This window comes from Grammomys surdaster, unplaced genomic scaffold (genome assembly GCF_004785775.1).
Source record: "Grammomys surdaster isolate TR1022 unplaced genomic scaffold, NIH_TR_1.0 316, whole genome shotgun sequence".
NCBI classification, from domain to species: Eukaryota; Metazoa; Chordata; class Mammalia; order Rodentia; family Muridae; genus Grammomys; species Grammomys surdaster.
Genome location: NW_021604735.1, coordinates 568,755 through 583,194, shown reverse-complemented (window position 1 = coordinate 583,194; position 14,440 = coordinate 568,755). Strand labels below are relative to the sequence as shown.

Below are 14,440 nucleotides of genomic sequence, written 5' to 3'. Positions count from 1 at the left end.
GAGAGAGAGAGAGAGAGAGAGAGAGAGAGAGAGAGAGAGAGAGAGAGAGAGAACGAACACAAAAGGTTGTGTGGGTAGGAAAGTGGGGGTGAATCTGGGAGGAGCTGAGAGAAAAGCAACTATGAGAAAATACATTAAAAATTCTCAAAGAGCTAATAAAAAATGAGAGGAAAAACTTGTTCGATGCTCACCCTGTATGTGGCTGTAGCCAATACGCACACAGCATTCCAGCTGCCTGCTCATTCCTGAAAGGCTAGCTTCCTGTCCTCAAAGGTTTTCTCTCCTCACGCCACACTTTCCTCTAAGCTAAGCTCATCCATTCCCATAGTTGTGAATCTATTTTTCATACCTGACAATACACAGCTGTATACACTCAGCCTCTGTTAGGAATTAAGTCACTCTGCTCACTGACACCGGTATGGCATTATGCCATATCTCACCATGTCGTCCTGTTGTGATTAATTTCTGTGGTGCTGAGGACTGACCACAGAACCATAGACTCACTGAGCACAAGCTCCACCACTGAGCTGTTCTCCCAGTCCTGACTCTCAATTTAGATGTCTCATGCACATCTCAAATTTAATGCACTCAATCAAAACGTTCACTCTTCTCCCACAGTGGCTTCTACTCCACTTCCTGTCGTGTAGATGACTATTCCAGAGGCCAACCTCTTTTGTACTTTCCTCTCTCACACGCCACCAGTTGACAGTCATTACCTAGCCCTTACAATTTTCTCTCTAAAACATTATAAAACAATATACTTCTATCTCTGCTTTCATCGTCCTAACCCAAGCCACCACTACACATCCCAGCACTAGTGCTAGACTTGTTGTTATTATCAATTACTAATGGGTCTGTCCTCTTCCATACTCCAATCTCTGATGAGTCATTGAAAGATCATTTTCAAACATTAATTTGAAGATGTCATTCACCTGGATACAACTCTCCAGTGGCTTCTCATTGCCCTTAAGATAAAATTCTCTATATTAGGTATCTTTCTTTTAAATATTTTATCTATTATTATTATTATTGCTATTATTACTATCATGATCAAAGACAGGGTTTCTTTGTGTAGACCGTCCTAAAACTAGCTCTGTAGACTAGGCTGGCCTTGAACTCACAGAGGTCAACCTGCCTCTGCCTCTTGAATGCTAAGATTAATGGCATACACCACTACCGCACAGTCCTCAAAGATTTTATTCAATTTACGTTTATATATCTGTGTATATGCATGTATCTGTGTTTGTACATGAGTGTATGTGCCCATGGAGGCAATAAAAGGGCATCAGATCCCCTACAGCTGGAATCACGGGTGGCTGTGGGACGAGACTCACATTCAGGCCCTCTGCAAGTGCTGAGATATCTCTCTAGTCTACAGTATTTTCTTTAATTGAGCTACTGTCTATCTCTTTCCATTTTTCTAAAGCACTCCCCATACCTTCTCCTCCTGATCTCAGAACTCCAATGACATTGGCTTTCTTTCAATACCCAGAATATACCAAATCTTATCTTACCTAAAACTTTCTCCCACCCTCCACTTAGACAACTTGTAGTTGGTTTTCAGGTTTTAACTGAAAGGAATACATTTTTTGGGCTAGCCTGATGTGACTTAGGGCTCCGTTATTTCTATTCATATCATAACGTTCTTTTCTCACCACATTTATTACAAATTGTATTTATGACAGTCAGTCCCTTTCTACATCCTATACCAGGAGGCCTCTCCTCTCCTTCGTAACATTAAGAAACTAAAAGAATTGTTCATTTACAAATTTCTTTTTTTGTTTGTTTGGTTGGTTAGTTGGTTGGTTGGTTGGTTGGTTTTTCGAGACAGGGTTTCTCTGTGTAGCCCGGGCTGTCCTGGAACTCACTCTGTAGACCAGGCTGGCCTCGAACTCAGAAATCCGCCTGCCTCTGCCTCCCAAGTGCTGGGATTAAAGGCATGCGCCACCACTGCCCAGCTCATTTACGAACTTCTTAGTTCTCCTTTTAAGAAACAATCTATTCTCTCCCTGTGTCCTCCCGCTACCTTATACCTCCTATTTCTAAAACCTAGAACAATGGAAGCTCCCAGGAATCTATGTGGGTGACCTAGCTAAGACTCTTAGAAGTGGAGGATATGGAACTGGCCATCTCCTGTTACCAGGCAGACTTCAAAAGGAGGGACTGGGACACCAACCCAGCCAGAAGACCTGAAACCCACAATTTGTCTTGCCCACAAGGTGTGTAGGAGTAGAAGATGGAACAGAATTGGACAGAATGGCCGACCAATGACTGGCCCATCTTGAGACCCATGCGATGAGAAGGAGCCAACCCCTGACACTATTAATGACATTCTGCTATCCTTGCAGACAGGAGCCTCACATAACTGTCATCAGAGAGGCTTCACCCAGCAACTGATGCAGAGACCCACAGCCAAACATTAAGTGGAGCTTGGAAAAATCCTGTGGAAAAGGGGAAGGAAGGACTGAAGGAACAAGAGGGATCAAGGACACCACAAGACAACCTACAGAATCAACTAACCTGGCCCATGGGGGCTCACAGAGACTGAACTGCCGAACAGAGACAGCCTGGGAGACAGCCTATGAACATATGTAACAGATACACAGCTGGGTCTTCATGTGGGACTCCTAACAGCAGGAGCAGGGGATGTCTCAGACTACACTGCCTGCCTGTGGATCTTAGTGACAGCTCTTAACCAACTAGAGCCTGCCAATCACCTTGACCAACCCATACAGTAGCCATCACTAAACCCTGATGACTTATTGACTGTGATGTACTTGAACATTTTCAAATCTTCATCCTCTAACTTCTCTATGAGTGTGTTTGCCATGACTGGGTGCTCTCTCTTTCATGAAATTCTCCCCTTGCCTGACAACATTCCACCACCCTCTCCTAACTGTTCGATGCCCTTCTGGGCCAAGCTCGGTTTCCTTCTGCACACCATCTAAAGTACCAGGTGCAGAATGTGGATTCTGTGAATAAATAACCAAATAGATGAAGTCTTTCTCCTTCTTCCTCTTTCCATATCAGCTAAGAAGCAACGGTGCGAGATAAGTGCGGTTTTACGGTTTCCTTTAACACCCTTCACACTGCGTAGCTCCTCTATCGTGAATTATCAGCCCAAGTTTCTCCACACGCAGCTGAGCTCACCAAAGCCACCTTCCTCTTCTTTCTGGTGGCCGCTGATCTGAGACCGATCCTGAATCACTATCTTCTGTTTCTCTTTCAGACTGAACTCACGGCCATCTTGGATTTTCTCCATTTTCTCATCTTCTGGGAAAACAGAACAAAACACTGTGAGGTGGGAGATATGAGATTGTCTGCAGGAAATAAAAACCAGGGAAACGGTCACCAGGAAGCCCCAAGACTGTGGCAGGAAGTTGTAGACTGCTTCATGCCCCGTTTTCTAATTTCTTGAATAAGTACTTGAATCAGGTTTCAAAGGAGGACTGACTTGGGCTAATGTGGATGTCACGGTGGAAAGTGAGAAGTGACCCCCAAAAAAATTGTTACCTAACCTCCATACATGCACCATGGCATGTGTATGCCCTACACTAACGATAAATAACATTTTTAAAAGTTTAAAGGATATCTGGGATCTAGAAAGAGGACCCTACTTTGGCTCCCAGGGCCCACTTTGGGCAACTCACAACTTCCTGTAACTGCAACTCCAAGGGATCCATCTTCCTCTTCTGGCTTCCATACATACTCACATATACATGGTAACACTCATACAGACACACACATATATATACATAAATAGAAAATAAATCTATTTTAAAGCCATATGAAGATACTTACCAGCTTTCTTCCTTTGTTTGCTTACAGAGAGTCTATTAGATTTCTTCTTGGAGGGTTCAGTAACTGGCTGGCCTAGCTTAGATGTCCCCATCTCAGAACTCACTTCCTCTTCTAGAGAAGATGCCATCTTTGGAGTATCAGGAATTATTATTTTCTTTCTGAAAATTATATTGTTTAAATAAAAAATCTTCAGAGACACTTGTCATGCCAATTCTTTGAAAAAGAAACCAGGGGTTACAAATAAAACAGGAATTCTAGACTTGAATCAGGTATAGCATGCACTAGAAACTGTTCAAACCACAAAAGACACATATAAGTGCCAGGTCTCCTGAGGTCATTTTATCCAACTCCTTGCCTGCTTCCTTCCCAACTCAAAGAGCCATCTTTCCTGAGCTAGGAGAAATCAATACAATATAATGAATGACTCCTTAAACACAGGAAGATGGGACACAGTTTACCAATGTTATGTCTACCCTGTGTTCAACTCTCTGGAATAAACTTACAGGCCAGCAGTTTCCTTATCACTGGTAGAAGGAGCAATGTCCGGTTCTTTGTCCGATTTGGTAGGTCTTATGCGTTGGACACAGGAAGTCTCTGCAAAATTAAGGCCAGACCCTAGCCCTTCCAAAATCAAGTATCACAAGCAGAAGAGAAACACGGAAAACAAATGCACTAGTATTTCTCAACCCCAACATTCCATTCAGATATCTTACCCCTGTGCTTAGAATAGTCTACTTCAGGTATTTTGTCATAGATAGAACTTAAAATCATTAAAATTCAGGAAAAACTAAATTCTTATCTTTCTGCAAGCTTTTCTATACTGATCAACCTCATTTCAGGGCTGATAATCCTAGTGTACGAGTACTATACTTATCTTTCCTCAAATGCCTGTCAAGAGAAGAAGTGTACCTACAAATAGCTATGAGACCATTCTCCTTAGTCACATGACGTTATAGAAAAGGCCTGAGTCTGCACAACAGCCCTTTTTATTCTAAAAATCAAACCTAGGGCTGGGGAAACAGGTCAATTAATAAAGTGTTTGCCTTACAAATAAGAGGACCTCAGTTCAATCCTTATAACCCATGTAAAATCAAAACCAAACAAACGAAGTGCGGTGGCATGCACCGTAACCCCAGCACTGAGGACACTGGGGCAGGCAGATCCCTGCAACTCCACACAGCCTGGACTAGAGGAACTGTAGGGATCCAGGCCAGGGAGTGACACTGACTCAAAGCAGAAGGCAGAGCCTGAGGAGTGACAACTGAGGTTGACTTCTGGCCTCAATGCACAAGAGCAGACACAGGCATCTGTACTTGTACACGTGCACACCTGCATACATTAACACAGACATATGAGCCTGTGCATACACTAGTGCAGAGACACTAAATAAATAGTAATAAGAACAAAATCCATAAAAAGAAGCAATGCCGAATTAAAAATATATAAGCCTTGGCCCAGTAAAACAGCTCAGCACCTAGCCTGAAAACCTGAGTTCAATCTCCAAGATCCACTTGGTAGAAGGAGGAAAGCAATGCCTGCAAGCTGTCCTCTCACCTGTACACATAAACCATAGCATGGAGCGGAGCGCAGGCACATGGGGGGTGGGGGGGAGGACACACGCACACACACACACACACACGCACACACTAAAATAATAAAATGTCATTTAAATACACATATACACATAAAATACATTCTCCAAATCTGGGGAATACTATCTTTTCTAAGTAGATTGCAATCATATATAAGTAAACAAAATTGCCTTTGAAAAACTCAGGAAAGGCTGTGTTGATTCTAAAGTTAGTATCATCCACTTTTCTTAGAAAAAACTCTTTTCTTTCACTTTTCTCTAACATGGTTTAGCTACATATCAAATATTTCAAGTATCATTTAGTATTTTCTCAAGAAGATGGCAGGAAAGAAGCTGTCGGACGTATACTACCCCTTAGGTGACAGTCACTGTCTAACGAAGCCCTTTCTCTTCACGCCCAGCCATACCCAAGCACTCCTGCAGGGACTTCTGTAGTACAATCTGGAAAATCTCCTCAAATTCTGCACTGGTAAGAGTTGTTTTTTCCTGCAGACAAGAATAAGAAAGGACAAGTGTTCGTCTTTTCATAGTTTCTCACTTCTGACAAGTCAGGGGAGCCTTGTTTACAGGAAGCAGTAAATGAACAAAACTATAGGTATTACGTCAACAGGAGTCCGTAAACTGTACCCAGACCTCCTGGGGATAGAGGGACAGCAAATGGGAAACTGTTTACGAACTCTCTGTCCATTCCTGTGCTTGGCTTTATCCCACTCTTATCCCATTATTTCTAGCTAAATGCTTTCATCAAAACATTTTGGCATCTCAGCATGGTGGCACACATCTGTAATCTCAAAATTAGGGAGTCAGAGGCAGAAGAATCAGGAATTCAAGGCCAGTCTTAACTACATAGCAAGTTCACGGTCATCTTGAGCTACATGAGACTACATCTTAAGAACTAATGCACACTTCATACATTAGCACAGATATCCATTAAATTAATTTCAACACTTGTAAAGCTGAGACAAGAGAATTACCATTAGTTCTAGGCCAGATGGGACTACAAAGCAAGATCCAAGCCAGTCTTTGCTACAAGATTGTGTCTCAAAACCAAAAGTTGTTGGTTTTTGTGGGTTGGGTTGGGTTGGGTTGGGTTGGTTTGGGGTTGGTTTGGGTTTGGTTTGGTTTTTCGAGACAGGGTTTCTCTGTGTAGTCCTGGCTGTCCTGGAACTCACTCTGTAGACTCAGAAATCTGCCTGCTTCTGCCTGCCTCTGCCTCCCAAGTGCTGGGATTAAAGGCATGCACCACCACCGCCAGGCTGTTGTTGTTTTGTTTTTGTGGTTTTGGGTTGTTTACAAAGTCAGATGAACAGTGGCAGAACATGACTGTAACCCCAGCTGTTCAATAAGGACGCTGCAGTGAATTAACTGCAATTCCAGGGTCAGCCCAGCAAATAAAATTAACAACAAACAAACAAAAAACAATGGGTATGATGGAACAGACCCTTAATCCCAGCATTTGGGAGGCCAAGGCAGGCAGATATCTGTGAGTTCAACGCCAGCCTGATCTACATAAGGAGTCCTAGGCCAGATGGGGCTAAAAGATCCTAGGGTTGAAAGCATAGCTCAGTAATAGGATGCTTGCCTTCCATGCATGGGGTCTTGGGTTCATTCCTCAGTAACATCTCTCCCAAACACACACACACACAAATTTCCCAACACAAAAAGATTCTGCCTATGCGGCTTATCTGGAAACAGAGGAAGTGAGACTGTCCTACTGGAGTGATCAGTGTGACTCATACCTTTCCTGTCTTCTCAGCTGGCTGGTCCTGAGCCTTCTGCTTTTTCTCCTGGCCCCTGCTTGGACCATTCTCTGTGGTTGCCTTCTGCTCCTTCTTTAAGTTGGCTTTGAGCAGACTTGGGTTGATCTCTGCCTCTGGAGAACTGGTCCCTGGGATGTCTTCCTTCCATGAATTGGGCTGAGGTTTTTTGCTGTGTGATTTTTGTGTAGGTGGAGCAAAGGTTTTCTTTGTTTCCTTCTCATATTCTAAAGAAACTGCAATTGAGATTTAAGAAACCCAATGTCTAACAGAGATTGCTGAACACTATCTGCGACATCGTCAAGTTGGAATTACATAGAAGTTTTTAACAAATCCTTATCTCTCAGTCTCTCTCTGAATATTCTATTCCTCTAGCCCTGAGATTACTTTAAACCAGTTTGGAGAGCCATAGATTTGTAATTTGACAAGATCAGTTGGTTCTAAGATATTCCAGGTTTCACTAATTCAAATGATTGATACAAGCATGTAGGAAAGTGAATTATTCAAGAGTGAATTTTTTTTTTAAAATAGGCTCATTTTAACTTCATGAAAATAAGTTTTTTAAAAACTATTGAACATTTAGAAATGACTCAAGGCTTAGTCTTTTCTTTTTAAATCTATTTTTAACTGATCAAAATGCATACAGAAATGTCTCCAAACTAAACAAACCACAATAAAACTCCCAAGACCAAGTCTGATGCCATCTCCTCTATGAAAATGATTCTGATCCCGCCAGGTATAAATGGTAGTCTATTTCTTCTGAGTGCCTGTAACACTTTTACATCTCTAGTGGCATTCAGCATATTTAACTTTTCTTTTCTTTATTTTCTTTTCTTTATTTATATGAATATGTGTGCACTTTGCACATGTGGGTAGCCATGGAGGCCATGAGGCATCTAATCCTCTGGAGCTGGAGGTACAGGCAGTTGTGAGCTACCTGATGTGGGTGCTGGGAACCATCCCTGGGTCCTCCAGAAGATCAGCAAGTGCTCTTAACCATTGAGCCATCTCTCTAGTCCCAACAAGGCTGTTTCTAAGCCATATTTATTTGCTCAATGCAACTGGCAGCACGGTAATATGAACAGAGAGAATAGAAAGCTTGTGACCAGAATTCCCCTCTGAAGGAAAGGATGAACAGAAGGAAAAGAGAAGAGAAATATATTAAGTGACTCTCCCTCATCCTTGGCTCACCTTTGTGATTCTGTAATGTTGCCATCATTCACTTCAGAAACTACACTTTCTTTGCCTGTTAGAAGAAAAGAAATTGTTATTATTTTGGTTAAATATAACTTAAACTTCTCTTTCTCCCTGTCTTCTTGGATTTAAATTTGTCTGGGATGCTTGATGTCTGCCTTCTTGACTCCAATTCTACTACCATATCAGCACTAATGACATGACTGGGCATTCAGAGAATCAAATTACCATGCTTATTTTTAAAGCAATGATCCTTGGTTTTATGTTTATGCGGTACTGGGGTTTAAACTTGGGCCTTTGTCCATGCTAGCCAGGCAAACACTTCACCACTGAGCTGTATTTCAGCCCTTTTTCATTTAAGACAGCTTCTCCATAAGTTGTCAAGGCTAGCCTTTAATTTTTTTGTAATCCTTGCACTAGCTCTGTAACCAAAACAAGAACTTGTAATTCTCTTGCCTCAGTCACCTAAATAACTGGGATTACATAGTAAGTTACAATAACTTGGGATTAACTGAGACATAGACTTATACCTAACATATGGCAGGCACCTTAACTAGACGGACACGATAGCAGCAGTGATAGAAGCACAGGTAGTATTGGAGCAGTGGTAACAGGGCATGGTCAGTGCTGGGAGTTAAGGAGACCACACCTCATTTCACAAAGTTCCCCCAAATACTTAGGAAACAAATAACTTGACAATTTTCCCACCTAATTCAGAGGTCCCTGTGCATAAGAATCTTCATTTTTTTCCATTATTTGAATGTTCAGGACAAAACAATTCCCAAAATACTGGATTCTACCAATTGTAGCTCAGAGATATGTAGTAACCAGAAAGGGTGCCCAGAGAACTTAGCATCTTCTCTCTTGATCTTCTACCTTAACATGGTAACATGATGAGATGAGAGATGAGATGAGAACATCTTTGACTGTCACAGTTCATCCTTAGGAATGTACTGTCAGCTGTTCTACACTAAATCAGTGCTTTGTTCTGACTTGTGACTAACAATGCCTAACACATATTGAGCACAGACTATGTTCTTTACCATTTATATAACATGGAATTTAATTCCAAAAGCAAATCTATGAGATAAGATTCCAAGGCATAAGGTATCTTCCATTAGATCACAAGATGTGTTTAAAATGTACTGTCCTCAATAAGCTAAATACAAAGTATTTTAAAATTATCCTTTGACATTTTACCACCCCTTTTCATGTATGCGCAAACATATATGAGTAATTGAGGCTTGCTGTTCTGAAGCAATTACTGACCCTCTATAGTAAAGAGCATATTTCACAGCATTTACTAGTCCCCACATGTATTTGCTCCATTAAAAAAGATAAGGGGCTAGGCGGTGGTGGTGCACATCTTTAATCCCAGCACTTGAGAGGCAGAGGCAGGTAGAACTCTGAGTTCAAGGCCAGCCTGGTCTACAAGTGAGTTCCAGGCTTGTCTCTAAAAACAAAAAGGAAGAAAGAAAAAGAGAAAGAAAGAAAGGAAGGAAGGGACGAAGGAAGAAGGAAGGAAAGAAGAAAAACGGAAGGAAGGAAGAAAGGAAGGAAGGAAGGAAGGAAGGAAGGGACGAAGGAAGAAGGAAGGAAAGAAGAAAAACGGAAGGAAGGAAGAAAGGAAGGAAGGAAGGAAGGAGAAAACATTAAAACGATTCTTTTTTTTTCTTATAGTCCTGTATAGAAACTAAAACTTGAATAAAAGGCTGTAAAATGAGTGCTAATTTGGTCACATAGGACAGACATCTCTTCTCCCAAGTCCATAACTCCAAAGCAGATCATGAGACATGCCTGGGAAAGGGGAAAAGGCAGAATGAAAAATCTGTGATTTTGATGTGACATTTTGCTATTTAAAAATGCATGCTTACATAACAGATTATATATTCATAAACTTGTTCTGAAAATACAAAGAACTGATCAAAATGTCTCTGAGGAGCAGATGTAGGTAGATGCAGAGTGTATGTATGAAGCTTGCCACTGTACTCTACTCTGATGTACTTGTGTACACACACACATTTTAAAACTATAACTGCTTAAATACATGAAAAAGAACAATCTCCACAAACTGCAAACCTTCAAATATTTAGTTTCAAAATCTATTTAAACCTATACACATCTACCAGGCTAACGTGTTTCTGGAGCTCCAACTAACTAGGAAGAATTATAGATCGCTGAGCTGGAGAGATGGCTCAGTGGTTAAGAATGCTTGTGGCTCTACCAGAAAACCTAACCAGCACCCACATCGGGCAGCTAACAATTGCCTGCTGCAACAGCTCCAGGAGATTGGACCCTCTTCTGGCCTCTGCAATCACTATACCCAAATGCACATACCCAAACACAGACAGGCACACATATACATAAATAAAAATACAAATAAAGAATTATAGCAGGGTATGGTGGCGCACACCTTTAATCCCAGCACTCAGGGGCAGAGGCAGGTGGATCTCTGAGTCAGAGGCCAGCCTGGTCTACAGAGAGAGATCTACAACAGCTATGGCTACATGGAAAAATCCTACCTCAAAAATACAAAAGAAACAAAAAAATGACTGATAAGCCAGGTGTGATGGCACGCACCTTAATCCTAGCACTGGGAAAACAGGTGGAAATATCACTGTGAGTTCCACAATAGCATGATGTGAATTCCAAGCCAGCCAGAGCTGCCTCTCCCTGCCCCACCCCCGTCACTCACTCACACACTCCTGCCACTCCTCTCCCTGCCCCACCCCCAGTCACTCACTCACACACATCACTATACAAACTCACACACACAAAGAAAAGGTAAAGGAAAGAAAAAGAGAGAGAGTCAGGAGCTGTGGGCCATCGAGGTTAAACCTGACCTAGTCTTCCCTGGAAACAGGTTCCTTGTCAGGAATTAAGATGAAAACTCAGGTGACACGTAAAGATATCCCCCCATGGATGAAAATTCCTACAGACCTGGAAAGGCCAGAAGTATTGCAAGTCAACAAGCTGGTGCTAAACGCTCTGTTCGGCCCACAGGGATCTCGAATGCCTCACTTCGAGCAGGTGGGCCGGGTCATGTTTGAGCTCAAGACTCTGGAATCTTCTGATCTTACCGAAATCTTAATTTATGGCTCTGAAGTAAAGAAGTTTCGGACTAAATGGGTGCTTCAGTCCATGGCTGAGAGGTACCACCTGCGCCAGGAAAGAGGCGTGCTCAAGCTGGAGGAAGGCATGGAGGTCCTGGAACTAGACCAGGGTTCGAAGAAGTAAAGCCAGTTTCCAGTCATTGTGAGTCCCACCTGGACACAAGCTGTGGCTGGCCAGTGTTTGGTTCTGACATGAGGTTTTTGTTTTTTTTTTTTTGGCCTGACATGAGTTTTAACTTTGTTAGGTCCTTCAAGATATTCTTGGATCCCTACTGTGTATTCTGATGTGAATATCTGCATGTCATCATTAAAACATTTAAAGAGCCAGAAAAAAAAAAAGAAAAAAAGAAAAAGAGAGAGAGTTCAGCAGTTAAGAACATTTGTTGTTCTTGCAGAGAACTGTGATCCAGTCCCTACTACTCACTTGGTGGTTCATAACTATCTATAACTCCAATTCAGGGGATCAGATTCCCTTCTCTGACCTTGACAGGTACCAAGTACACAAATGGTACACATTCATAACATACAAACTATACACTCACAAATAAAATAAAATTTAATTAAAATTTTTGCAAAAAAAAAGAAAATTCTATGTATTATTGCACTATTACATGAATAAGTTATAGCAAATCTATAAGAAGAGAAACACAATAAAGAGTTCCCCTTAATCTAAAATGAAAATGTGATGAATATTACTTTCAAAAATTGTAGCCCAACCAATAGGGAAGAGAAAACGAGGAAGTTACTTTCTGATAAATCAAGCTGCTGCTCCATTTGAGATGAATTTGCTTCTTTTACAATAACAAATATTAAAACGCTGATTTAAGGGGCTGGAGAGAGGCTCAGAGATTAAGAGCACTGGCTGCTCTTCCAGAGGTCCTGAATTCAATTCCCAGCAACCACACGGTACCCTCTTCTGGCCTGCAGGCATACACGCAGGGAGAATGCTGTATACATAATAAAAAGAAATTAAAAAAAAAAAAGCTGATTCAGAGAGGTAAATACTAGTTAATAAATATGCAAAGGGGGCAGGGCGGGGCGGCCGAGGAGCTGGTGAGATGCTTTAAGAGTCAAGAGCACTGACTGCTCTCCCAGAGGTCCCAGCAACCATAGGGCGGCTCATGACCATCTATAATGGGATCTGATGCCCTCTTCTGGCCTGCAGTGTACATGCAGACCCAGCATTCACATATTTAAAATTAAAAAAAGTTGGGGCTGGGAATTTAGCTCAGTGGTAGAGCGCTTGCCTAGCTAAGCGCAAGGCCCTGGGTTCTGTCCTCAGCTCTGAAAAAGAAAGAAAAAGAAAGAAAGAAAGAAATCATGATAATGATAGAATAAATGAAATTTTCATTTCCTTTAGGATGGAATTGATGGCTTTTTGACATTGTCTAATAGCCCAGAACTCCTGCCTATTCTCACGACTTACACGGTTTTTTAAAGTTCACTTTGTGAGCACACATGTGTGTTGTCCAAACCTTTTAAACGTTTAACAAGGAAAAAGAAGACGGAAAGAAAGAAACAGAGAAAGCGAGTCCATCTACCCTCACCAAATTTACTCTCACAAGTAACTACCCAAACTAAACTTTCCACAGAAAATTACAAATAAAATCCATGGTAAAGTGTATTGGCTCAGGGCCGAGGGGGGGGGCGGGGAGTGGGGGTGGGGTGGTGACAGAAACCCCAAGGATGTGTGGTCACTTGTAAGCAAAACAGTTTCTTTCGCGACAGCTGATGTCATTTCTATTCTTGACCTCAATCTCTGCATCGCTTCCACTCGTGCTCCTCCACCACCTTGTCCCGGACCTCAGGCTAGCCCTTGGGGAAGCTCTTGCTTCAAGGAGCATGTACTCCAGGCCTTCGCAGAGCGCGCGTCTTACAGCTTACAGCTATCAAGATGCAGGGCCATGCATACCGGACCCCACGGGGGAGGGGGACGGACTTCGAGGGGTCTTCTCTATTTCTCTCTTCCTTTACCCATTCTCTCTGGAACGGCCATTAAAGCCAGAGTTCTCACCCCGGCAAACAACCCTCGCCTCCCCTCAAAGCGTCAAGTGACGCTTGGCTATTTTCTCACCCGGACTGAGAACCCCGCCACGGAAGCCTCTTCCCCTCGGCTCCCGCTCAGCCTCGCTGTCCCTCAACTCATTTCCCGCCACCATACTGGGTTGGTTTTTTTGTTTTGAAGATTAGCGATTCTGAAGAGAAGGGGCTAGGGTCCCCTGTGACTCTGAGGAGAACATTTCTCCTCAGCCAACAGGTACCGGGATTCACCACAACGAACACCTTCCTCTGCAGCCGCATAAAAGACAACTACCTTCTGGAGCGACGAGGACCTAAAGATGAGACGCAGCTAACGCCGTCGCAGCCATTCCGCACATCCCTTCCACCTCGAGCTACTTTTCCCGCCACCAGGAGAAGGCGCGAGGACACGGACAAATTCCGCCCCCAAGCGGCGTGCGCGCAGAGGTGAGCCGCATGCGCAGCTAAAAGCCGCTTCTACGTCTGCGCGGCTGGAGTAGCCGGCCATCTTCCGGACGAAAGTCTAGTGAAACTACAAATCCCATAATCCTCGCTGGCACCTTTATTTCCACCACCCCCTCCATATGCCGCGGAGCACCTGAGGCACTTCGTTCTTATCTCTGCCTGAAGTCGCCTTTTCTCTTTTTCTGGTACGACCTCTATCTTTTAGTTTCCGTCACGCTCTTATATTTTGAGACCATCTTGAGCCCCACTCTTGCTTCTACAGTGCTCTTTTCTTAAGAAACAGTCTATTGACAGGGAAACTCCGCCAGCCATCAGTCTGGGGACTCTGCATCGAATCAGTGCTTTCCATTGGCAGAAGCAGAGGCCCCCAAACAGGTCGATACCCTTTCCCGCCCACATTCGCTTGTGTGTCTAGGGGAGTAAAGCTGCAGCGATCATGCTGTAAAATCCGCAACGCTAGCGGGTGGCGCTGGCGAAAACAACGCCATCCCTCGGGCTAG

At 42.9% G+C, this 14,440-nt stretch overlaps 1 protein-coding gene and 1 pseudogene across 1 annotated transcript in view; one reads left to right on the top strand and one right to left on the bottom strand.

Annotated features, from left to right (window-relative positions):
* The window catches only part of Zcwpw1 (zinc finger CW-type and PWWP domain containing 1), a 25,813-nt gene extending 11,948 nt beyond the window's left edge, over nt 1–13,865 (bottom strand). Inside the window, exons 1-7 of the mRNA XM_028777832.1 lie at nt 13,771–13,865; nt 8,341–8,395; nt 7,132–7,385; nt 5,800–5,878; nt 4,305–4,395; nt 3,802–3,959; nt 3,151–3,273 (exon numbers count right to left, since the gene is read on the bottom strand). Coding sequence (XP_028633665.1) covers nt 3,151–3,273; nt 3,802–3,959; nt 4,305–4,395; nt 5,800–5,878; nt 7,132–7,385; nt 8,341–8,368 — 733 coding nt within the window. The 5' untranslated portion in view covers nt 8,369–8,395; nt 13,771–13,865. The remainder of the gene's footprint in view (nt 1–3,150; nt 3,274–3,801; nt 3,960–4,304; nt 4,396–5,799; nt 5,879–7,131; nt 7,386–8,340; nt 8,396–13,770) is intronic.
* On the top strand, nt 11,227–14,440 carry LOC114629787 (annotated as a pseudogene).